At 53.8% G+C, this 23,742-nt stretch overlaps 2 protein-coding genes across 2 annotated transcripts; both read left to right on the top strand.

The window, feature by feature from the left end:
• On the top strand, positions 1 to 6,043 carry SRSF3 (serine and arginine rich splicing factor 3). The gene is made up of 6 exons (XM_054648652.2): positions 1 to 125; positions 873 to 1,080; positions 1,926 to 2,060; positions 4,275 to 4,313; positions 4,922 to 5,008; positions 5,252 to 6,043. Exons 2-6 carry the CDS (start codon positions 875 to 877, stop codon positions 5,277 to 5,279), a joined length of 495 nt encoding a protein of 164 aa, XP_054504627.1. The 5' UTR covers positions 1 to 125; positions 873 to 874; the 3' UTR covers positions 5,280 to 6,043.
• Positions 6,044 to 18,794: 12,751 nt separating this feature from the next.
• On the top strand, positions 18,795 to 23,697 carry CDKN1A (cyclin dependent kinase inhibitor 1A). The gene is made up of 3 exons (XM_054649005.2): positions 18,795 to 18,888; positions 21,356 to 21,763; positions 22,483 to 23,697. The coding sequence occupies exons 2-3, from the start codon at positions 21,364 to 21,366 to the stop codon at positions 22,530 to 22,532; spliced, it is 450 nt and encodes a 149-aa protein (XP_054504980.2). The 5' UTR covers positions 18,795 to 18,888; positions 21,356 to 21,363; the 3' UTR covers positions 22,533 to 23,697.
• The last annotated feature ends 45 nt before the right edge of the window (positions 23,698 to 23,742 follow it).

Below are 23,742 nucleotides of genomic sequence, written 5' to 3'. Positions count from 1 at the left end.
GCGGGCGGGGTCGTTGCTGGCCGCCATTTTGTCCAGTGAGGAAAAGCGGAGCTGGGGTCTCGCTGAGGGTCGAGTCGGCTGAGTTTAGCGCGGGCTCCCTTCGCGCGCCCTCCCTCTAAGCACCGGTGAGGATCTTCACCCCGGAGGGCGGGGGGGAGGCGGCAGCCGCGGTCTTGGTGCCCGTCAGGGCGGATGGAAGCGGCGGCGGCGGCAAACAAAGCAGCCGCCATTTTGTAACGCCGGGCTTGGGGCGGCGGCTGCCGCGGCCCTGAGCGGAACCGGGCGGGGAGGCGGCGGGTTGCCGGGAGGAGCCCGTTCTCGGCCTGTTCCCCGCGGGGTGTGAGGCCAGGCGGGGTGGGGAGTGCCGCGGGGTCGGTGTGGCGGCGGCCCGTCCGCCAGTGGCAGCGCTGGTCCCTCACGGCGCACCGAGGAGCAGCTCCGGAGCGAGTCCCCGGGCATTGCCCGCGGGGCTCGGCGGGAGATGGCGCTGCCCACCCCGTTCGTGCGCGGATCGCCCTGATCCTAATCCCGATCCGGGAACAATGGAGCCTCCCCCGCGCAGCGCCCTCTGCAGACCCCCCCGCGCTAAGCAGGAAAAGAAGCGCAGGGACCTCCCCCAACAAATCTAAACAGTAAAAGTAAATGAAATTCCTCGAAATAGTGAATTTTAATCACAATGTGGCATAGCAGCTCTCTTGTTGGGTTTTAAGTTTTCTCCCAGCCCGCTCGGCCCTTCCAAACAGTGTCTCCATCACAACGCATCACTGCTGAAGTTTCAGGGGGAAGTAGCCAATAGAGTGACTTCCCGTGGAAGTGAAGAAGCACGTGAGCTGTGTTAAATATATGTGAACTTCTTTTTTTTCTTGTCCTAGCAATGCATCGTGACTCTTGTCCGCTGGACTGCAAGGTCTATGTGGGTAACCTTGGAAACAATGGCAACAAAACAGAATTAGAGCGAGCTTTTGGCTACTATGGACCACTGCGCAGTGTATGGGTGGCGAGAAATCCTCCTGGGTTTGCCTTTGTGGAGTTTGAAGATCCCCGAGATGCAGCTGATGCAGTAAGAGAGCTAGATGGAAGGTAAAGTGTGCTTGGCTTGGCTGGTCAAAATATGGGACGTTATAGGAGTGATACAGTTTTAAATTGTGAAACTTAAACTGCAGGACTAAAGTCTTGATGCATTTCTTATGCCCTGTTTTGTATGGTACTATAAGGGTGTTCTTATGGTGCAGCAATAGAATCTCAGAATGGTTTGGGCTGGAAGGAACCTCAGACCTCATCCAGTCCCACCCTCCCCATGGCAGGGACACCTTCCACCATCCCAGGCTGCTCCAAGCCCCATCCAGCCTGGCCCTTGGACACTTCCAGGGATCCAGGTGCAGCCACAGCTGCTCTGGGCACTGAAAAATTCCTTCCCAATATCACATCTATCCCTGCTCTCCTTCGTGAATACTATTGTAATGGTTAATTTTACATTTCCCAGTTGAACTCCCAAGTTAGGAATTATTTGCATCTCTTTGTGTGTGTTAATTAAATTGCAGATGGTGTTACTATAAAGAGGTAAAACTGATTGTGGAGACTCTCCTTTGCTCTTTCCCTGCCTGCTTTACTGGCACAGCAGTTTTGAGAAGCAGCCAATCCTTTTGTCTGCCAAGGGATCTCAGAACGGTTTGGGCTGGAAGCCCATCCGGTTCCACCCTCTGCTGTGGGCAGGGACACCTTCCACTGGATAGCCTGGGCTGCTCCAAGCCTGGCCTTGGACACTTGCAGGGAAGGGAAGTGCTGGAGCTGACTCTGGGCACTGTGCTTTGACAACAGAACATTTTTCCCTTTTGCGTTGTTCTTCCACTTTCTGGATCATGTATGCCCTATTCCTTGCTGCCTTCTCCCTGGCAGTGCTGAGCAGAGTTCCCCTCTCTCCCCAGAACGCTCTGTGGCTGTCGTGTGCGGGTGGAGCTCTCCAACGGGGAGAAGCGGAGTCGGAACCGCGGCCCCCCTCCGTCGTGGGGCCGGCGCCCTCGGGATGACTATCGCAGGAGGAGTCCCCCTCCTCGGCGCAGGTACCTGGGCACAGCACACTCCTAGAGCCCTTGGCACAGTTACCACCTAGCATCCTAGGAGCAGGCTTGTTAAAGGCATGTTGATGGATGGCATTCATCTATCTGATCATGATTTGGAAATGACAGATGCTAAAAAAAAAAAAACCCAAACCAACCCCCCACAAAATCGAGGTGAACTTGAGTTGTGTTGAATGTTGTTGGCTTTTGTCCGTAGGTGACTGTGCAGTTGGTAGTCAGTGCCCTCTGTCCTGGGCTTATCCTCCTTCCTCTTAAAACCTGCTCATCTTCTAGTCACACTTTGCCTTTCTTCCCCATACTTCAACTTAGGCTGTTCCTTTCCTTTACTCCATATTGGCAAAACATGACATACAGCAGTATAGCATTTCCATACCAATGGGTTTTTCCACTTTGTTTGCAGAACTAAAATACTTCCCAAGCAGGCAGCTGTTTAATAATAGATTGAGTAACAGTTGCTCTAAACATCTGGAATCTTGACACTTTAGTGTTAGCGTGGAAATAAAGCATCATGTGACAATCCTGTCACCTGAGGTTTGCAAACCCAGCTCTAGCATATAGCAGGATTTTTGGGCACTGGCACATTCTTGGACCCAGACTAGTTTGTCTGGCAGTTTAAGTGTGCACCGTGGTTTTTACAGGACTGAATTTACCTGTGGCAGGTGAGTGAAGTCCTCCCAAGCCAGGGTTTCAAGCTTACCCTTTTGCTGTTGAAAAAAAAAAAAAAACCCAAAAAAAATAACACATTAGGAGTATTTGTTAGCTAATAGATGGTTGTACTGATGGCTTGTTTTTCATTTTTTTTATGCTTTTTTGGTCCATCTATTAATAAAAATGAACCCGTTACAGAGTCACCATCATGTCTCTTCTCACCACCCTCTGAGTCTGCATTAGCCAGCCAACTAGCCCTTTCAGCGTCATGTGACCAGCGCGCCCCATGCAGCTTGGCTGGTGTCGTTTCACATGACCCAGGCATGGCCAGTCGTCAGGTTGCACCGCCCTTTGGTTCCCGAGCATGCTGTTTTCTCTCAGCCTTCTCTCCAACCTTAACCAAATCGGCAGCAGCCACCTCGACCGCCCACACATTCCCGGCCAATCAGCTCAGCTGTTTATTTACCAAATGTCTTCACAACAACTACAGCAGCAGCCTTCGGCTAACAAAAAAGCAGGAAAAATCCACAACACCCCCTTCGCCAACCAACTAAATACAACGCAACATCTGGCAAAACCTTTTCAGCAAATTCTTCTTGGCAGTCAGTCCGGCAGCCTCACCTCACCATTTCTAGCTTGTTGAAACCAAAGACTTGTAAGTTTTTCCTGCTTATACAGTTTACTGCTGGTTAAAATAAGGAGTAAGCGGCTTATAAGTAATTACTTTTCTCAATCAAAGGCTGGCTGTGCATAATTGAGTGGTAACGTACATATGTTGCTTGAGAAAACTTTTAAGGGTGATATGGAAGCTCTTACACTGTGAATAATGTAAAAACCAGGATATTTGCATGTGAGATGCCAAACTAAATTTTTAATAAAGCTCTAACAAATGTAGCTTTTCCTTGCCAGAAAAATCCTATCACCTTTAAATGGTTTTACTAACAGTTTTCAAAACTTAAAACAATTACTTTTTGGGATGAACTGGGCCGAGCTAAGGTTATATTTTTTAATTTTTTATTTTTTATAAGAAAATAGTCTAAACACACTCTATGGCATTAAAAATGACAATCACAAATATGCAGTTCTAATGTAGCACTTAATGGCATTATCAATATTGACACTGAGCGCATTTTCACTTTTTTTTTTTCCACTTGATATCTCTTTATGTCTTGTTATGGACCTTTTTGGCTTGCATGGGTTCCAAAACATTTGCTCTGTGCTATTTTTTTTTTTTTTTTTTGGAACCACCTGTGGGACTTTGGTGTGGTGTTCTGGGCAGTGTATTTAGTTGAAATGGAAAGTGTTGCATTGGACAACTCTGCTCTGACGCGTTCTTAGTTAAGTGAATTCGTGGTTGGAAACGTGCTGTTCACACTGAGCTTGGTTTTACTGCCTAATCTTTCCATGCCTTTTACTGGATGATGGATGCCAGTTATTCTTGGCACGTTCCCTGGGCCCAACAGTGAGTTTGACAAGTTGGGAAATGCCTCAGCCCATTAAAGCTCAAAGAATGGATAAAGTGCCTCACATTTGGTTTTCTGGTTCTAGATCACCACGAAGGAGAAGCTTCTCCAGGAGCCGCAGCAGGTACGGATCCCTTCCCTTCCCCATGGACTGCTCCAGCCCAGGGGTCTGAAAAGGACAGCCCAAAACAGCTCAGTGTGTGGGCTGTGCACAATCAGTTTGGTAAAGGAGAAACAGATTGGCTTCTGTCATATTGCTTGCCTGGAATTACTGAGCTGTTTGAGATTCCAGGGGTAGCAGTGGAAGGATACTGAGAACAGAAGTAGTTTCCTTTCTGCAGCTGCCTGGCATCTTCTGTCAGTTTTCCCCTAAGTTTAAGTCTTAATGTGCTACTCTCTCACAGATACTGTGAGCATAGGATCATTGAGCCCTGAGGTGGGAAAAGACAATTGAGTCCAGGCATAAATCAGAATGTGATTTGAATGGGATTCTGAAAAAAAAAAAATAACAGACCAAACTTCTCCAAAGTGCTACATACCTGTTTACAGCACATTATTGGCTCAGGCTGATTATTCTTCCCTCAAGAAAAGGTTAATAAATAGCAGCATGGATAACAAGCTTCCCCTGGTTGAACAGTTAGAAACCTTCACTCCTGAAGGGAAGCTCCTCATCTCAGGGAGCCTCCTGGGCCTGATGAAGCTTTGCTCTGATGGTGCTGTGGTCTGTCCCAGGTCCCTCTCCAGAGACAGAAGAAGAGAGAGGTCACTCTCACGGGAGAGGAACCACAAGCCCTCCCGCTCCTTCTCCAGGTCTCGCAGGTAAGGAGAGCCTTCAGTGTTTGTGGTTCTGAGTAAATGTGAAAATAACTTTGTGCCTTGTTGGAGAATCACCTCTAGTGTCATAGGAGATTCTTCGCTTAAAAACAACAAAATATTCAGTTTTATTAAATGAACAGTATTTTTAAAATGCTTAAATATCACCTGCTGATTGTGGCTGGGGGGCTTACAGGAAAATCTGTTCCTGACACCTGATCCTAACCTTACCTGTCTGTTGTTCTTCAGTCGCTCCAGGTCAAATGAGAGGAAATAGGACTGTGGGAAGGAGCTGTGTACAGGAAGTCATGAGATCCGAGGCCAGGAGTATGTACAGAACATTTTGTTTTGAGACTTCATAAAGCTTGGTGCATTTTTAAAATGTTTTAGCTGTTGAACTTGCTTTGTTCCTTGTATCTTGTAACAGGTGGCAAATGTAAAGATGTGAATCTGTATATGGTTCTGAGCAGATCCTATGATTTGTAATATTAATGGTTTTCCAATGTACCATTAGACATGGGAGGGGTGTGTGTGTGTGTGTGGAATGGCAAATGGTCTGTGTTGTGGGGCTGGGCTGGCCTGGGGGTGGCTGGGGCTCAGCTGGAGGAAGTGTGCAGGGATGGCTCCTTGTGGGATCAGGCCAGGAGCAGAGCAGGACACAGGTGCTCCATAGCCCATGTCTGGGAAGGAGAGTAGTGGGGCAGGGGGAGGGTGAGGGTTGGGGGCTGCAGCTTCATCCAGCTCCAGTTCTGACTGAGCTGCTTTCTATTCCATGAAATACAACTTTGTAGCTGTAGGGTCAGTTAATTTTGTACTTGGTGTGAGTAGAGTCCTTAATTAGGTGATTGTTGATTGACCATGTATTCCAGAAGCTCTGAATAGACCAAATCCACAGCAGAACTGACACCTGGAGTGGATGTGTTGTGTCTAATGGTACATTGTAAACATTAGTTATTAAACATTTCTTTACTGTACAAGAATTTTCATGTCACTTGTAAAATGTCTTTTGTGAGATCCTTGGGATTAAAGTTTTGGTTACAACTCGTTGTTCAGTATTTAACTCGTCCCTGACTGTGGCAGTCACCCCCCTGGCTGTAGCACAGCTGTACCTGCTCCCCTGCCCGTGGTGAGGGGCAGTCTCACTCCACCATGGCAGTCTAATCCTGTTTTACAGGTCCAGCTGGGCTGCTCAGTAGCAAATGCCACCTGACCTCTTGCCTGGCAAGGAGCCCTGTAGTGATTCCTTGGAAAGCCAGCTGGAGATGCAAAGGTTCACCATGAGCTGTGTATGCCAGCTGTGGGTTGGGAGCAGCAGTTCAGGTACTCATCCCATCTCAGTCTGGAAACCAAAACTTACCTGAGATTCACTTCCTGTAGAAATGCAGCATGGCTGGAGAGCAGCTGGGGCTGCCACACTGCCCAAGGGCTCCCTTGCACCTGAATCCCAGATTGCTCCACTGGTTCAGTTGTGTGGTTTAGATTAAATCCCTCATGATAAACACTGGTGGTGTGTGCCCGTGTTCACAGGGGTCCCAGGATGAGGGAAGAGATGAGGATCTGACTCCATGTTTCAGGAGGCTTGATTTATTATTTTATTATATATATTATATTAAAACTATACTAAAAGAATAGAAGAAAGGATTTCATCAGAAGGCTGGCTAAGACTAGAAAAAGAAAGAATGATAACAAAGGTTTGTGGCTCAGACAGAGAGTCTGAGCCAGCTGGGCCGTGATTGGCCATTAATTAGAAACAACCACATGAGACCAATCCCAGATGCACCTGTTGCATTCCACAGCAGCAGATAACCATTGGTTACATTTTGTTCCTGAGGCCTCTCAGCTTCTCAGGAGGAAAAATCCCTAAGGAAAGGATTTTCCATCAAATATGTCTGTGACAGTGGTGGAGTTTCCTTTACTTGGTGGTTTCCAGGCAGGGACAAGGAGGTGGTGAAGCTCTAAGGCAAGGATGTGCTGGTGCTGCTGAGCTGTGTCTGGATTGATTTATTTTTTTAATGACTTAGTCTTTGTTGGGCTGGGTCTTGAAGGTCTCTTCCAACCCCTCTGAGGTTCTGTTGAGTTAACGACTGTGTGTCGCCGTGTCTCCCACCTCCTGTCCCAGAAACACAGGCTGGCCGCATGTGCTGCAAGAGGCCCTCACAGCCTGGAACGGGATTCAGCGATGAGCTGGGACTGCCCGGGCCAGGCCCGGCGTTTGCGGGGCCTCGTTTCACCCGCGGAGGGTGCGAGCAGCGGCTGGAGCGGGCTCGGGCCTGCAGTGCCGCCGGTGCCCGGCAGGGGTCAGCGCGGCTCCTCCGGCCCGGCTCTCTTCGCTCTGGGATCCCCGGCCCCGCTCCGGCCCTGCTCCGTTCCCTTCCCTTTCCCTCCGTGCCTCTGGCAGTGTCGGGTGTGCAGAAGGGTCACAGCTCGCGGTGCCTCTGCCGGCACGGACGTTCTTCCTGTGGTTACCTGGCAGAACAAGGAGCCTTCAGTTCAGCGGCTGCAGGGAGAGAAATCTGAAGTGCCAGAGACAGTGGGAAGCAGGTTGTGGTTTTCATACGCAACACTCTTGCAGAAGTGTTCCAGTTTCAGGTTTCTGACTATTCTAGTCCCCAGCTGAATGAAGAAGTTGCTCCTTAGATCAGAAGTGGGCTGGTTTTATGTAATTGGGTGGAGGTTTGAAGGGGAACACAACAAACAGCTTCTAGAAAAAGATAGGAAATTAATAAATATGTGTAAACACTGACTGGACAGCCCTTCCCACAGGGTGTAGGTAATGAGCTATTTTTGATGTACCAGCACATTTGTGGATTTCAGGCATCTCCTTCCTGTCTGAGGGAGTGACCAGCCTGGGAGTGTTGTGTTTCAGAAGTTTGCTCTCAAATTAAATGTACAAGGAAGTGTTGGTGTTCTGAGGCCAGGGCCATCCCTTGCCTTTCCCCGAAGATTCTGACACCAGGAAGAATCACCAAGCAGTCTGTCCCTGCCAGGGTAGGACAGAAGGACACTATCCAAGGCTCCTTGGCAGAACCTCAGCCACAGCCCTGCTCTGGAGACCCCTGGAGTGATGGAGCAATTGCTGCTGCCTGGCACCTTCCAGATTGTTTCAGGGCCTGGTTTCATGGTGCTGACAGTCATGATTTACACAGTGTTTCTAATTTGGGGAGAGGTTTAACTGCCCCTGCTTCAGGCAGAAGCATCCTGGGGTTAATCATCGGAGATCCTCAGCAGTGCCTGAGCACATCCCAGTTATTTTATACACTCTCCCTGGGGAGAGCATTGTGTGCAAATGGGTTTGCAAAGAAGATCTTGTTTTTTTCTTTTTATGTACATGCTGCTCTTTGTTTATGACCAAAGATCGTGTTAAGAATGTGCCTTGCACTTTAGGACATCCTTAACCTCTCCACTTTCTTTCTTTTGTTGGGATTTGTTGCACTGGCCTGCAGCCAGGGTCGTGCTTGGGTGAGGGTTTGTGATCATCCCAAGCACTGACAGTGCTGGTTAGGCTGCTCCATGTGCAGGATGATGTGTCCATATGCATAATGCTAGCTAGGACAAAAACTGGAGAAAAGGAAGGCTGGCAGATATATGTTAAAAAAACAAGGAAAAAATCCCTTGAAAAATAGATTTGTGTTTGTCTGTTCCACTCAAATTCATCAGGTTTTAGGATACCTTATCCTGACCCTGTTCAGAAAGCTGAAGGGAGCCAGTATGGACCATTCCCACTGTTGATTTCAAAGCTGAACCTTGGGAAGGATTGTCAAATCCCTGTCCAGAGGTGCAGCCTGGCAGTTTGTGGTTTCTCCTCTAAATTGATTTGCTCCCTATCTGAGAGCAGAACAGAGCTGCAGAAGTCCAGAGCCAAAAAAAAGCTTTTTTACTCTTGGACAAACAGGTGTGCTGTGTTATCCCCCTCATCCTCCAAACCCAGTCTGGTTCTGGAGCTTTGCTCTCCTGTCCTCCAGCCCAGCTGGAGCTGCAGTGTGTTACTGATGGAAGGGCTTTGAATTTCATCCTCTGCCCTTGCATTTCCTTCTTTCTGAAACCAGAGAGACACCACACAGTGCCCATGGATCTTCTGCAGCAGCCTGGCACAGGTTACACCTTGTAGTTCTGAGCCTCTCCTGCTTTGGTGGGGTCAGGAAGCAGAACCCAGTGCTGGAAGGATTTTTTGACCTATAGATGTTTTCAGGGTTTTGTGTTTATTAATAAAATCATGGAAAAGCCCCCTAACATTGCGTCCAACCATTCCCCCAGCAGTGCCTGAGCACTTCTGCAGCTTTTTACTGCTCTTATCACCATTTTTCAGTTTCCAGTTTTTCCAGTTTTACTTTCATTTGCTGTGATGTCATCCCCATGAGCTGCCTCAGTGTCTCTTGATACACAGGTCCTCAAAGGGGCTGAATGTTGGACAAATTTCTGCTGGATTTGATCCCTGTCTCTGTACCCTTGCTCAAATCCTGCCCCAGCAATACTGTCCCAAAACCTGAGCTGCAGTCCCCCCCACAGGTGAACCTGCTCTGGAGCTGTCTTAGTGCAGAGTTAAACCAAATTACAAAACAAGTGAAAAAACTGGAGCATCAGCCCCTTTTGCAAACAAAAGGCTGAAGGGCAGGAGTGCAATTCCAGTTGCTCTGCTTTGACCTTAGCTCCTGCACGGGCGATGGCACCTTGCCATACCTGCCCTAAAGACACAGCTCCCCACTGCCCTGCTGCTGGAACACAGCTGCCTCCAGCTCCACCCCTCAGCCTGCCAAAACCTGGCAGAATAAAGCTATTTTTAGCTTAGCCATGTTTGCAGTTAGTCAGGGGCTTGCTGGAGCTGAAGCCTTATCCCAGGCTCTGACATGAGAAGTGTTCTGGTTTCCTCCAAGCACCATCACTCTCTGGGGTTGCTCTTTCGTTTCTGCAGTTTCACTGGGGCACGGCCACGAGTTCCTCTGTTAATGCCTTTCAAACAAACATGGCTGGGGACTAAAATAAACATGGGATCCAGACAAATACAAAATAGACATGCAAGAGGAACACTATGTTCGTTCCCAAGTGATTCATGTGGCTATTATTTAATAATTTAGTGGCTGACATAACTTGGAGTTGAACAAATCTTCACATTGATTGGGGTGGTGTTTCTGCTTGCTCCTCTAAGTCATTTTAGCCGTCAGATTTTCTGTGGGAGTGATCCCAGTTGGAAGAGGGAAGCACAAATCCTTCCCATCTGGATCCTGTCACCATGGCCAGCGCTGTCACTCCACAACCTCCCTGACCGTGAGGAGATTCTTCCTGCTCCAGTCCCACTGTTGTTGTTGGCATTTTGCTGGCTAACACAGGAGTTGTCATGTGCCACTGGCTGATGCCAGCCCCAGAACACCCCGAGGTGTGTGACAGGCCCTGGGCAGCCCCGGCTCAGTCGGGACGGCGCTATCGGGGTGCAGCAGGGGTATCAGGGTGGGGCACTGTGTCACTCAGGCTGTCACTTAGGAACATCACCCCTGCCAGCTGTCAGACAGGCATTATCTCCTCATGGGCAGAGGCTGCTTACAACATGAATATTCAAAAATATTCAGCAGGAAGTCTCGGCGCTGTCCCAGCCCTCCCTGCTGATGGAGGGCTTGCTGTCAGTGTTTGATACAAAGCATTTGCAGTTGGTGTTTCAGGGAATCCCGGAATGGTTTGGGTTGGGAGGGACCTTAAACTCATTTTGTTCCACCCCCTGCCATAGGCAGGAGCACCTTCCACTATTCCCAGGTTGCTCCAAGCCCCATCCAACCTGGCCTTGGACACTTCCAGGGCTGGGGCAGCCACAGCTGCTCTGGGCAGCCTGTGCCAGGGCCTCAGCCTCATTGCAGAGAAGGATTTCTGCCCAGCACCAGTGTTATTGCCCCTTGTGCACTGGGTGCTGCTCTTCCTGGTGCTGGATTGATCAGCTTTTCATGCACTTGCACTATAAACTTTGTGGGAGGAGGTTGTCCAGCTGGGGAGATAAGCTCCAGGTGTGGTTTGCTGCCACTCCTGCCAGCTTGTCCTTGCAGCTGCCTGGCTGACACGTGCCACTCAGGAACTCGTGGATGAAACTCTGCCAGGTTTGGAGGCAGGAGTTCCCCTGTGCAGGGAATGTTTGACAGGGACCCATAGGGTATTTTTTGATCTGTAGATATTTTCAGTGTTTCCTGTTTCATAGAAGCATGAAATAATTTAGGTTGGAAAAGCCCTCTAAGATCATCATGTCTAACCAAGCACTGCCAGGTCCAGCACTAACCCATCCATACTTTTTTTGAAATGTGTCCAGGGATGGTGACTCTGCCACTGCTCTAGACAGCCTGTGCATGTGCTTGACAGCCCTTCTGGTGAAGGAATTTTTGCTAATATCCAACCTAAACTTCTTCTGGTGCAGCTTGAGGCTGTTTCCTTCTGTCCCTGTTCCCTGGCAGCAGAGCCTGACCCCCCAGCTGTCCCCTCCTGTCAGGAGCTGTGCAGAGCCACAAGGTCCCCCCTGAGCCTCCTTTGCTCCAGGCTGAGCCCTCCCAGCACCCTCAGCCATTCCTGGTGCTCCAGACCCTTCCCCAGCTCTGTTCCCATCTCTGGACACACTCCAGCCCCTCTATGTCTTTCTTGCCATGAGGAGCCCAAAACTGAACACACCTCAAGGTGTGGCCTTAGCAGTGCTCAGCACAGGGGCAGGGGAACTTCAGCTTTACAACATCCCTCTCCCTTTGTCTCCCTCCTGCTCCCATTGTGGATTTACAATTGATAATCTATAAATGTCTCAGTGTTCTGCCAAGCTGAGGTTTGTGCAGAGGTGGGAAGGGCTCTGGTGCAGCATTGCTGCTGGTGGGTGAGGTACAGAACATTTTAAACCCTGTTCCCATCCTCTGTGGCACTGCTGACCACAGCTCCAGGTTCCAGCAAATTTTCTTTTTTTTTTTTTCCTGAAACTGAAAGAGAAAGTTTTATTTTGGCACCTGGAACTCCCCAACTTAAATCTCTGTGGAACTGGGCAGAGCCTCTCTGGTGTGTGGAGCATGTCCACCCCCATGGCCCAGCTCAGGGGACCAGTGGGGTGAAATCTGCTCCTCCATCCCCACTCCCGGAAATCCTGCTCTGCCTGACTGACATGTAGGAGGAAAAGTGCAATCGACCCTTACCCTGTGTCAAGGTGGTGGCTGCCATATCATCACCCCTGCCTTTATTGCCATCTCAGCTGTCCCCTCCCATTACCTCTGCTCTGCTCTGGGCTGTGCACGAGTCACTGCACAAGGCAGGGCTGGATCTGTCTGTCTGGGGTCTGGGTCCTGGTCCTGCCCTCCTGCAGATCCCATTTCATGCCATGTTCAGGGTCTGTCTGGGGTCTGGGTCCTGCCCTCATACAGATCCCATTTCATGCCATGCTCAGGGTCTATCTGGGGTCTGGGGTCTGGGTTCTGGTCCTGCCCTCCTGCAGATCCCATTTCATGCCATGCTCAGGGTCTGCCTGGGTCCTGGTCCTGCCCTCCTGCAGATCCCATTTCATGCCATGCTCAGGGTCTGCCCCCTGCTCTGCCCCTTCCCTCCCTGTGCCCACGCCCAGCCCCATCCTCGCCCCCCAGCACAAAGTGAATCACGAGGCTGTGCTGGACTGGGGCATTCCCGAAAGGTGTGACTGGGGATCCCAGGAGATGGTGACACACGCTGAGCCAGTGGCTGTTGGGATGGGCAGGCCAGGGTGCACATCCCAGAGCCAGGTTTGTGTGGGACAGCCCCAACTCCCAGCGTTTGGGAGTGGAGATGCCCCACCCTGGTGTCTGGGTGCTCCAGGCAGAGGGTGCCCCATGGAATCAGGGTTGTTTCAGAGGTGACACCGTGAGCAAATGCTTGGTCAGAGCTCCCCATCCTCACCTCCTTCTCGTGCCTATAAAGGGCCAGATCCAGCTCCCAATGGATTTCAAACCATCCATGGCTTGGAGAGCAGCAAACCCTCAGCAGCAGCACCGTGCCACATGTGCTGTGCATTGGGAAGAATTTACATCCATTGACAGCTTCCAGGGGCTGCATGGACAGGAGCAATCCTGCCCCACACTCCCTCCACTCACTCACCCTGCTGGGTAAGGTCCTGCTGTTCTCTCCCTGCCCTCACTGAGATGCCCATGGGGAACTGCTGGCTGCAAAATAACTCCTGTGGGTGTCCATGTCCCCTCCTGTGGGTGTCTGTGTCCATGTCCCCTCCTGTGGGTGTCTGTGTCCCCTCCTGTGGGTATCTGTGTCCCCTCCTGTGGGTGTCTGTGTCCCCTCCTGTGGGTGTCCGTGTCCCCCCCTGTGGGTGTCTGTGTCCATGTCCCCTCCTGTGGGTGTCTGTGTCCCCCCCTCTGGGTGTCTGTGTCCCCTCCTGTGGGTGTCTGTGTCCCCTCCTGAGGGTGTCCATGTCCCCTCCTGTGGGTGTCTGTGTCCATGTCCCCTCCTGTGGGTGTCTGTGTCCCCCCCTCTGGGTGTCTGTGTCCCCTCCTGTGGGTGTCTGTGTCCCCTCCTGAGGGTGTCTGTGTCCATGTCCCCTCCTGTGGGTGTCCGTGTCCCCTCCTGAGGGTGTCTGTGTCCATGTCCCCTCCTGAGGGTGTCCATGTCCCCTCCTGTGGGTGTCTGTGTCCCCTCCTGAGGGTGTCTGTGTCCATGTCCCCTCCTGTGGGTGTCCATGTCCCCTCCTGTGGGTGTCTGTGTCCATGTCCCTTCCTGTGGGTGTCTGTGTCCCCTCCTGTGGGCGTCCATGTCCCCTCCTGTGGGTGTCTGTGTCCATGTCCCCTCCTGTGGGTGTCTGTGTCCCCTCCTGTGGGTGTCTGTGTCCCCTCCTGAGGGTGTCTGTGTCCATGTCCCCTCCTGTGGGTGTCCGTGTCCCCTCCTGAGGGTGTCTGTGTCCATGTCCCCTCCTGAGGGTGTCCATGTCCCCTCCTGTGGGTGTCTGTGTCCATGTCCCCTCCTGAGGGTGTCCATGTCCCCTCCTGTGGGTGTCTGTGTCCCCTCCTGAGGGTGTCTGTGTCCATGTCCCCTCCTGTGGGTGTCTGTGTCCCCTCCTGAGGGTGTCCATGTCCCCTCCTGGGGGTGTCTGCCCTGTCCTGCCGTGCTCCAGGCCGTGGGCACTGAGGGCAGGGGATAAAGGGACAGCCGGGTGCAGGGTCTGGAGCCAGGTACTGCGGCCGCCCGGCCGTACTCGGAACAATGAGGCCTTTGCTGCCAGCAAAAAAACCCCACAAAGCTTCCAAGCTGCTCATGGAAAGTCAGTGAAGCAATTACGTTAATGACTATGAATGGGGCTAAAAACAATCTTGGATGAAAATGAGTGAGGGGCCGAATGAAGCGACCGATTCATGGCCTGGCTCTCGCATCCAGGAATATTTCCAGTAAGCAAAGGCCTTGTTTTAGGACTGTCTCATCCCCTATTTGTGCTTGGTGGGACTCTATTTCCACTCTGCTGGGTCTGGTGTCTCATCAAAATGCCTTCATAAATGGGGCAAACAAGGGCTGGATATGGCAGGGGAACAGTCAATTAACACGATCCGAGTTCTTTTAGGGGCAGAGTTAATCAAGCATTCAGCGTTTTGTCATTCTTGTCTTTCTTTCCTGGGAAAATCCTATTAGTATAAAATCACTTAATAGGGCACTTCAAAGAGCTGATGGGAAAACAGGCTTTGCTGGGATACAAACGCCCTCCAGCCGAACACTGGGCTCATTTAGACTTCTGCTGGAGCGTGAGGGTTTCATTAAGAGCCTTCACGTTTCCCACTTAAAAGAAAAAAGCTTGTTAGCAGAGATAATAAAAAAAAAAACCACAGAGAAAAAACTCCTGGTGATTTGAATCTTGCTGAAGAGGCTTTTTAGTGCTGGAATACTCAGGACTTTGTCACTGGCAATCTGCTGTCCTGAGTTGAGTAATTTCCACCTGCCTGGGATGTTCTGGCAAATAAAAGCTGTTTGAGGAGGGGAAAAAAAATCACCCCTGTGCCCCATGGAGTGGGACACAGCCTGGCTGGACATTTGGGGTGTAGGATGGTGAGTTCTGCAGGATTGAACCCCAACCCCATCTCTCCACTGTCCATGCTGGGGCAGAGGTCCTGTGTTAGTTCCCCCCATTTTCAGGGTGTTTCTTTGGGTAGAAATTCACCTTTTTGCAGAGTTTGTGTTTATCTCACCTTGAGAAATAGGTGAGATAAACATTAAAAAAGTGTGCCCTGATCTCTGCCATCTCCATCCCAAAAGACCTGAGGGATGCTCATCTGCCCAAATCTTTGCTGTTTTCCCCTCTGTGCTGGTTGATCTAACAGGAATATTACTTCCCTGCCCCAAAAAACCTTTTTCACATAAGACCTTTGACCACTAAATCTCAAACCCGTGTAAAATCCTTACACGCAGGAATCTGTGTGCATTTCAAACAGTCCCGATGAGCGCGGGCTGGACCTCGGTGAGTTATTCCTGCAAACACAGCTCCACCAAACCACATTTCCCCATTTTCCAAGGCTGGAGCATTCCCACCCCAACCCCTCCATGCGACCCAAGCCGTTCCCTGCTCCACCCCGGAGCTGCCCCCGTGTCCCCGTGGCTTTGGGGGTGCCGCTTCCCGAGTCAGAGCAGGACACGGGGCAGGGACGAGCCCGTCAGGAGCGCCGTGCCCGGGCACGTTCCCTGTGGAACATCCCGGGCTGTGTGAGGATGGGCTGAGTCACACTCGGCTCTGCCTGCCCACAGTGATGCGTTTGCTTCCGTGTCTGCTCAGGCTTCCACTCCCCCCGGCTTCTGCGGGACCCACCTGGGGAGATCCCCTGGGAATTCAGCGCTCCCGAGGGCTCCCTGCGGCCGCTGCTCAGTGTTTGGGTGCCGCCGGTGCTGGGAAGGAGGTTCCTTTGAAGGCTGTGAAATATGCAGTAATTTAATATATTCCTTCTGCTTCCAGGCATTGGGACGGGTTATTCAAGGAAATGATAAACACGGATTCTCCCACGAGCACCCTCCTCCCGGGTGGGGGTTTGGGAGCCCCGGGCCAGGGGAGGTGACAGATCCCACACCGTGGCTATAAATGGTGAGAAGGAAACAGCCCATCAGCCTTCAGCGCTGATCCTGGTCCCCAGTCCTGTGTCTGCCTTGCTCCTCCTCCTCCTCCTCCTCTGTGTTGTGGGATCAAACACCATGAATCACCTTTGGGATTTTTTTTTTTTAAGTTCCTGTATCGCCTTCTTAATCACTCTTCCTCCTCCTATCCCCCCACCCCTTTTTTTCCCTCTGGTAATGCCAATGCAGACGTGCCCATGGACTTCCTGACCCAGACCCTGACGCCATCCCTCTCCCACTTCCCATTTCCAATTAACCCCCTGGTGGCTGGAGCTCCCCTCTCCCAGAGGAAGGGAAGCGAGAGTGGAGTTTGCAAGAGCCAGAAACCTCCTCATGCCCCCCATCCCAGGGTGTGGGGAGTGAACCCTCACCCCACCAAAAAATCACTGAGAGTTACTTTCCTAAGGAAAAAATCTACATCTGATGGATTTTCTTGCTGGTTTAGTCCTGGGCTGAACCCCTGGAGTAGCTGGGATGTTCCCAGCAGCCAGGCTGCTTGGCTTATCTCACTTTTTGAATCCCCCAGTCTTGCGCCAGTGGCTCTGGGGCCACTCTGGGTTGCACAAGCTCCTTCCTCTGCCACTTCAAAAAGCTGCTGGTTTGATGTTCCCATTTCCTTCTGTGCACTGGGGGAGAAGAGGGAGGTGGTCTTCTATGGAAGAAAAGGGATGTGTTTTAAGCAGGGAGCATCCTCTGGCAAATGCAAATCCCAGAGTCCCAGGTGGCTCCTTTGCACTGACCCAGGGGATGCCTGGGCTGGGCTGGTGCCAACTGCATCCCTCACATGCAGAGGGAGCAAACCCACACCTGCAGCTGGAGCAGGGCTGGGGCTTGGCAAGGAAATCATCTGCAAACTTCTTCTGCATGAGGCTCTGAAGGCTGCTCCTGCCACCCAGGAGCACAAATCATTCCTGGGTGGAAAAAACGGTGACAGCTTCCCTGTCCCAGCTTGCCCCCTCCTCTCCCTGCCTATTGTAAACAGAAAGGATAAATTTTAGAGCCTTCAAGTCCAGACTGCATCTTTACAGGTTGGCTTTTCAGTGCTGTGACAGGAATTTAGCATTCCTCACCCTCATTTCCTGTCCATCCAACTCTGCCGCTCTGGAGGCAGCCCCAGGGATTGAACCAGGCAGGCACCACTGGGCTTGGCACAGCTCTCCAGAGTGGGGATGAGTGATTCACTTTCCTCACTGTCACCTTGTCACCTGGAATTGTGATTTCCCATTTCCCACCTTCTTTTCACCTTTCCTATTCCATCCAGCTGTGCCTCTCTGGGGGACTGCACAGCCACCACTGAACCACATTACAGCACCTTGGCACAGCTCTGCAGAATAGGGACAAGAGATTGTGAAATACTCCTGCAGCTTGTGGCAGGAGCGAAACATGCCCCAACACATTTTTTAGCTGCTCTGGCCAGTGGGAAGCTGCTGCTCCAGCTGGAAAAAGCAGGAATGGTCTGCACACCAAGGGTCCTCCTCAGCACCCCAGCACCTGCTGCCTCCAGGGGCTTTTGAGGAGACCTGGCACTCCCAAGGGATCACTTTAAAGTGGCCTTTGTCGCTTGGACTTGTGCTGTCACCTCCTTGTGCCCAGGGGAGCAGGTTGTGTTTGTGTCCGTGTGCCTGAGCCACGAGGGGGCTGCAGGACAGAGCCCCTGTGCCCTGCTGGGCTGGCTCTGAGGGCATCCCTCCCCTCCTCGGGCTGCCAGGCAGCGATGGAGCCACCAGCCAGGCTCAGGGCAGCTCCCTCCAGGCCCACAGGGTAACCCCAGCAGAAGCTGACCTGTCTTCACACCTTCCCTTGGATGCATTTTCCAGCTAAGCCACAGATCTCCTCGAATCCTTGCCGCAGATTCCTGCAGGACATGCACAGACTTGTTCCTCCTCCTCATCCCTGCCTGGACATCTGCAGGACTCAGGGCAGCAGATCCTACTCCAAACACTTTTTGCTACCCACAGTGGGTGCTGGGGCTCAGCTGGTGCAGCAGAGCCAGGCCTGGGGGAGACAATCCTGTTTGAGAGGCCGGGGATGGGTTGGGCAGTGCCTGGGGGCCAGGGGGGAATCATCACCGTGTGGTTCTCAGCTTGGCACCCTAGGGGCTGAGCCACCCCTTCCTTAATCCGTGAATCTCCTTCCTGCAGTGCCGGGTGGGTGGGACAGGACCCTCTTGGGGCTGGCTGAACTCCTGCGTGTCCTGGCTGGAATGTGGCACCTGGATCCACTGCAGGGGGCTCCTTGTACCCTCAACGAGGAGATCTCTGCATCCCTCCGGGGCATCTCCCTGTCCCCTGACCCCTCTAGGAAGGGAGTCTCTGCATTTCCTCATGGATTGGGGGGTCCCTGTATTCCCTGATGGGGGAGATCCCTGCACCTCCCAGGGAGGAGGGCTCTGTATCTCCTGGCTGGGGTTTCCTTTGTCTCCTGCCTGAGGTTTCTCTCTGGTCCCTGATGCCGGAGCCCTGCACCCACCTAGGAAGGGCTTCCCCCTATCCCCTGGTCCCTCCATCTCCTGCTGTAGGGGCGTCCAACACACTCCCCAAGGAGGGGGATCCCTGTATCCCTGACACAGCTCCCCGCCCTCCCGAGCAAGGGGGTCCCGATGCCCACGGTCCTGGCATGGCCGGGTCTCCCGTGGCACCGCGCACATTCCCGGGAACAGGGATGGGAGAGGAAGGGGCGATGGGGGCGAGGATGCACACGCAGAACGGGGCCGGTCCGGGGCGGGGCGGGAGGGAAATCCCGGGCGACGCCGGGCGCGGCTCCTCCCCGCCCTGCACTATAAAGGCGGGGACGGGCTGGGCTGGGGCAGACGCGCGGAGCCGGCGGTGAGTGCGGGCAGGGCTGGGCACGGCCGGGCCGAGCGGCTCCGCTCCTGCGCTGCCCGGGGAGGGAGGGCGAGCGCCGGTGCCCCCGGGGAGCGCCGGTGCCTGGAGCGGGGGAAACGCCGTAGCGGGGGCGGCTCCGCCTGGGGCCGTGTGCCCAGCGCTGGCAGAGAGCGGGGCCGCGCCCGGTGCCCGGGGCCGGCGGTGCCCGGGGCTAGAGGGTGCTGGGGCCGGCGGTGCCCGGGGCCGGCGGTGCGGAGCCCCCGGAGCCCCCTGGGGGATGCGGAGCCCCCGGGCTGGGTCACGCTCGCCCCCCGGTGGCGGCGGTGCGGGGTGCGGTGCTGTGCGGGGCGCGGTGCGCGGTGCTGTGCAGGGTGCGGTGTTGTAGGGGTGCGGTGCCCGGTGCTGTGCAGGGTTCCGTGCAGGGCACGGTGCGGGCGCGGTCCCACCGCCGAGCATCCCGCGGGTCCCGGCCACCCCCGTGCCAGCCCCCCGGACCCATCGGTGACACGAACCGAGCGTTCTCTGCGCGGGATCAGCGCTTCAGCCACTCCCGGATGCGGATGCCCCCAGCCCCTCCTGCTCGCCCAGCCTTGCCCAAACTGGTGGGACTGGTCCTGGCTGTCGCAGGTGTCTGTGGAGCCCCGCTGCGTGTCCCCCCCCAGGGCTGCTCTCATCACCCAGCTCGGCTGGCAGAGGTTTTAACGGGGCCGTGCACCTGCCGCTTCCTCGCCCGAATCTTGGGGTTCCCTCGGTGCCGGGAGCCTCGGAGCTCCGGCTGGGCAGAGGTCGCTGGAAGCGGCTCCAGCCCCATGGGAGGGGACGATGACCCGGCGCCCGTCGCGGTCCCTCCCTCGTTGGTGGCTTTGGCAATCTGCAGCCATGAGTCAGGGCCAGGCTGTTATCTTGAGGCTCCAGGGTGGCACCTGAGTGGCGTCGGCGACCTGGGAATGGGGACATCGGCTCGTGACGCAGGCGGGGAGGGCCGGGGGTGTCTGGCCAGGCTGACGAACGTGTCCCCCTCCCACCACCTGCCCGGGCTTGCCTGGACATGCTGGGACTTGCCTGGCAGTGAGGTCACCCCTGTCTGTGTGCTCACACTGCCCGGAGATAGGAAGCTGGATTTCTATTTTTACTCGGGGTGCTGGGTCTGAGCGCGGGGTGCCCACGGGGGCTGAATGTGGCCCCCCAGCCCCGGGCTGGGCACTCCCCAGCTCCCCACTGGCACACTGGGCTGGTGACATGCCTGGCAATAGGATCATTGAATCATTAGGGTTGGAAAAGATCTCCAAGATCCTCGAGTCCAAAAATCTGACCGACCCTCGCCCTGTCAGCTGGACCAGAGCTTTGAGTGCCACATTCAGTTGTTTCTTGCACACTTCAGGGGTGGAATGTGGGGAAGACAATGTGGCACAGGCAATCCAGAGGGGCTGCAGGTGCTGAGTTTGGAGAGAAATTTTCCCTGGAGGAGACTGAGAACTCATTTCTTGGGGAAGTTTGGGGACGGGGAGGATCTTTTGTGGCCTAGCTTTGAGAGTCCCAGATTAGGTGGGAAATTGGAGCTATGAATCTTCCTTTTTTAAGCTGATTTAGTGAGTGTGGCTGTTGCAGCAGGGGCAAGCCTTAGCTCTGAAAACTCAAATCCCAGAGCAGTGCTGCCTCTTATCAGCTGGACTCGATGATCTTGTAGGTGTTTTCCAACCTTAACAATTCTGATTCTATGTCCAGCTTCCTCATAAGTGGGGTGTAATGAGGGGCCCATTATCCCCACACGTGTGTCAGGGGAAGCTCTGCTCGGATGGAAAGGCTTTGTCACTTTCTGGGAAGGTCAAGGCTTTCGGCACCGATTTGAAAAAAAACAAACAAGGTCTTGTTTCTGGTTACCCAACAGCTCCTTGCAGATAAGGAGGGTGGTTAACAAAGTGGTCAAGCTTGTGGCACGTTCTTGCAGCTGCTTGAAGGTTTCCTTACCACTGGGTCTGAGTTCTTGAGATGAAGAAACTGGCCAGAAAAACATCCTGTTGCTTCACTTGCCCGTGTGCTAACTTGCCCTTGCCTGCATGGAGGTGGGGATGAGCAGGTTGGGCAGTGTCTGGGGACTGGGGGAGCATCATCTGCTGTGGCTCTGAGGCTGGCACCCCCAGGGCTGTCGTGGGTGGAGCAGTGAGGTGCTGGATGCTCTGACCTGGCAGGGCTTTGCCTGCTGCAGGGGGAGTAGGGAACGTTGACATCTGCACCTTCCCCACCCTCCTGTCTCGCGCTGGGCTGTGTCTGACCTCAGCCATGCTCCAGCCTTTGCTAAAATCTCCAAAGTCAGACTCCAGATGTGTCAGTCCCCTCTAGGCTGCCTCAGTGCAGACCCAGCCCAGCTGGTCCCACCTTGGCTGCCTTGCTTTGCCCTGGTGGCCAGCGCTCCCCTGTGTTTGCTGCTGTCACCCCAGCCCCATAACTCGCTCTGCTTTCCCCGCAGCTGCCACGATGCCGCTGTCCCAGAGCAGGGCTGGGCAGAGCCCCTGCAGCACCAAAGCCTGCAGGAACCTCTTTGGCCCTGTGGACCACGAGCAGCTCCAGCAGGACTTTGAGGACCAGATGAAACAACAGCTGGAAGAAGCTCAGCAGCGCTGGAACTTCAACTTTGAGACAGAGACTCCCCTGGAAGGGCCCTTCAAGTGGGAGAGGATGCTGGTGGCTGAGCAGCCGCCCCAGCAGGTTCACAGCCTGGTCAGGGCTGTCATCAGCAGCGACAGCAGGAGCTCCCTGGCCACCAGGGTCCCCCCCAAGGAGCGTGTTGGCAGGATTTGCCCCGAGGAGGCTCAGCAGAGCTCGAAGGTTTGCAGGGCTGGTTCCCTGCAGAAACGTGGGCAGACCACAATCAAAGGTGAGCACTGGGGGTTGGTGTCACTCCTTGGGGGCTTGATGGTGATGTCATGGCAGGGACAGACAGAGGGGACTTGGGTGCCAGAGCCCTGCTGGCTCTTGGGCATGGGGAGGGGTCCCACCCTCCCTGGATGTCTCCTAGGGAAGCAGAGCCCATCTTCCAGAGGGAAAAAGGCCCCCAGCTGGGTGCCTCTTGGCTGCTGGGATTTGTGCAGGGACTGACATTGGGCCTGTGGGTTTTGTAGCTGAAGATGCCCCCAAGTTCATCACCTTCAGTTCCAATGGCTTGACCCAATCCTAGAATCGCTGAATATTAAGGGGTTGGAATGGACCTTAAAGACCTTCAAGGTCCATGGGCAGGAGCACCTCCCATTAGCCCAGGTTGCTCAAGGCCTTCATCCAACCTGGCTTTGAACACTTCCAGGGTTGGAGCATCCAGAACCTCCCTGGGCAACCTGTGCCAGTGTCTCACCTCCCTCACAGTGAAAAATTTCTTCCTGTGCTCCATGGTCAGGGCCTGAAGTAGAACTGCAGATGAGACAAACAGCAGAGATGATGCAGATTTACAGCTCTGCTCTCCAGCAGCTTTGCACGGGGGCTTTAGGGTGAAACCCACCTGGCCTGGGCTTGGGGTGCCTCCCTGGGGACACCTCCCTCTTCCTGCCCTGCTGTTCCCAGCGGGCTGGAGCCACTTTCCAACCCTTTCCTTCTTCCTTCCAGACTTCTACAGTGCCAAGAGGAGGATTGTCCCTGCCCGGCCCCGGCCGTGACGCGCTGGGGCAGCCGCTGCCACCAGGAGCGTGGCTCCCCACCCTGAGCTCCGTGTAGCAATGTAGATCTGTAGTTTCCTATTTATGAGTTGCTCTGGGGTCCTGAGGGACCTCCACTGTGTGCAATGTAGAGGAGGAGCCCCACGGTGGGGCTGAAGGAGGACTGAGATGGACCTGGTGGGATGAAGGCACTGCCCTGCCTGCAGAAAAGTGCCCCGTGCCTGTGGGTCCAGGCACCGTCCTTGTGCTGTCCTGCTGTCCTGCCGTGGTCTGTCCCCTGCCTAGGAGCTGGTCCCGGGGGACACTTGTGTCCCAGCCACCTGGTGGCACCAGATATCTTTAAGAAATGTCACTGGTGTGGGTTGTAGAGCCCTGGGACAGCCCTGCTGCCGGCACAGGGGTGCCCTCTGTCCCAGCAGGATGGACTGAGCACTTGTCCGTGTGTGGGAGCAGAGAGATGTGGAGGCTGCTCCTTCCCACGGCTCTGGGCAGAGGAAGCTGTTCCCGGGACAAACCTTCCCTGGGAGCAGCCATGGGGGACCAACAGTGCCCCCGGGAGGCTTTGGGATCCCCTGCACTCTGCTGGCCCCAAATCCCATTTTCTCTCCTTGCTGTTGGCTTGTTGAGAGGTACTGCTTGCCCCCATGCCCCTGCCTGCCTCGACACTGACCAGGCTGGGGAGCCCCTGCTCTGGCTCTGCTGGGCTCCTCTAGGAAGAAGTTCTTCTCAGCAGCATGGATGATGCTGAAATAAGGAATTGTAGCTTGTTTTCCTGGACTCTTTCTCCTTTGGGGCTGGCCAGGAGAGGACCCTCACCTGGCTCTGCTCTGGGACCAAGGATGGCCTGGAGCAGAGGCTGCTCAGTTCCAGCACTGAAGGATGAGTCCCTGAGGGACTCAACACTGTCGGATCTTGGCACTTTCATGGAGTTCATCTGCTGCTCTGCTGGATTTGGACTCTGGAAACTGGTGCAAGATGGTCCCAGGAAGAAAAGGGACAGGGTTCATCTCCCACCTTGCACCACCATGCACTTTGCTGTGGGTGAAGCTTCCAAGCTCCCAGCACTAAATGTTTATTTATATTTAAAATAATGCTATGAAGTTATGTGGGGAAAGACCTCTTTGTCTGTAAGTGTTAACTCTGAATAAACAGCTGTGCAAAGGCATTCTGGGTTAATGTGGGTGATGAGAGCAGGGCCTGGCTGAGGGAG

The sequence above is a fragment of the Agelaius phoeniceus genome, chromosome 25 (genome assembly GCF_051311805.1).
Source record: "Agelaius phoeniceus isolate bAgePho1 chromosome 25, bAgePho1.hap1, whole genome shotgun sequence".
NCBI classification, from domain to species: Eukaryota; Metazoa; Chordata; class Aves; order Passeriformes; family Icteridae; genus Agelaius; species Agelaius phoeniceus.
This window is presented reverse-complemented; position numbering and strand designations above follow the sequence as displayed.

What these genes read in the sequence shown, in the direction of transcription:
- SRSF3 (XM_054648652.2), top strand. Translation starts at nt 875, where the DNA reads ATGCATCGTGACTCTTGTCCGCTGGACTGCAAGGTCTATGTGGGTAAC. An exon ending in GTAAGAGAGCTAGATGGAAG is followed by an intron (nt 1,081 to 1,925) that starts GTAAAGTGTGCT and finishes CTCTCTCCCCAG; the next exon opens with AACGCTCTGTGGCTGTCGTG. An exon ending in TCCTTCTCCAGGTCTCGCAG is followed by an intron (nt 5,009 to 5,251) that starts GTAAGGAGAGCC and finishes GTTGTTCTTCAG; the next exon opens with TCGCTCCAGGTCAAATGAGA.
- CDKN1A (XM_054649005.2), top strand. Translation starts at nt 21,364, where the DNA reads ATGCCGCTGTCCCAGAGCAGGGCTGGGCAGAGCCCCTGCAGCACCAAA. An exon ending in TGGGCAGACCACAATCAAAG is followed by an intron (nt 21,764 to 22,482) that starts GTGAGCACTGGG and finishes TCTTCCTTCCAG; the next exon opens with ACTTCTACAGTGCCAAGAGG.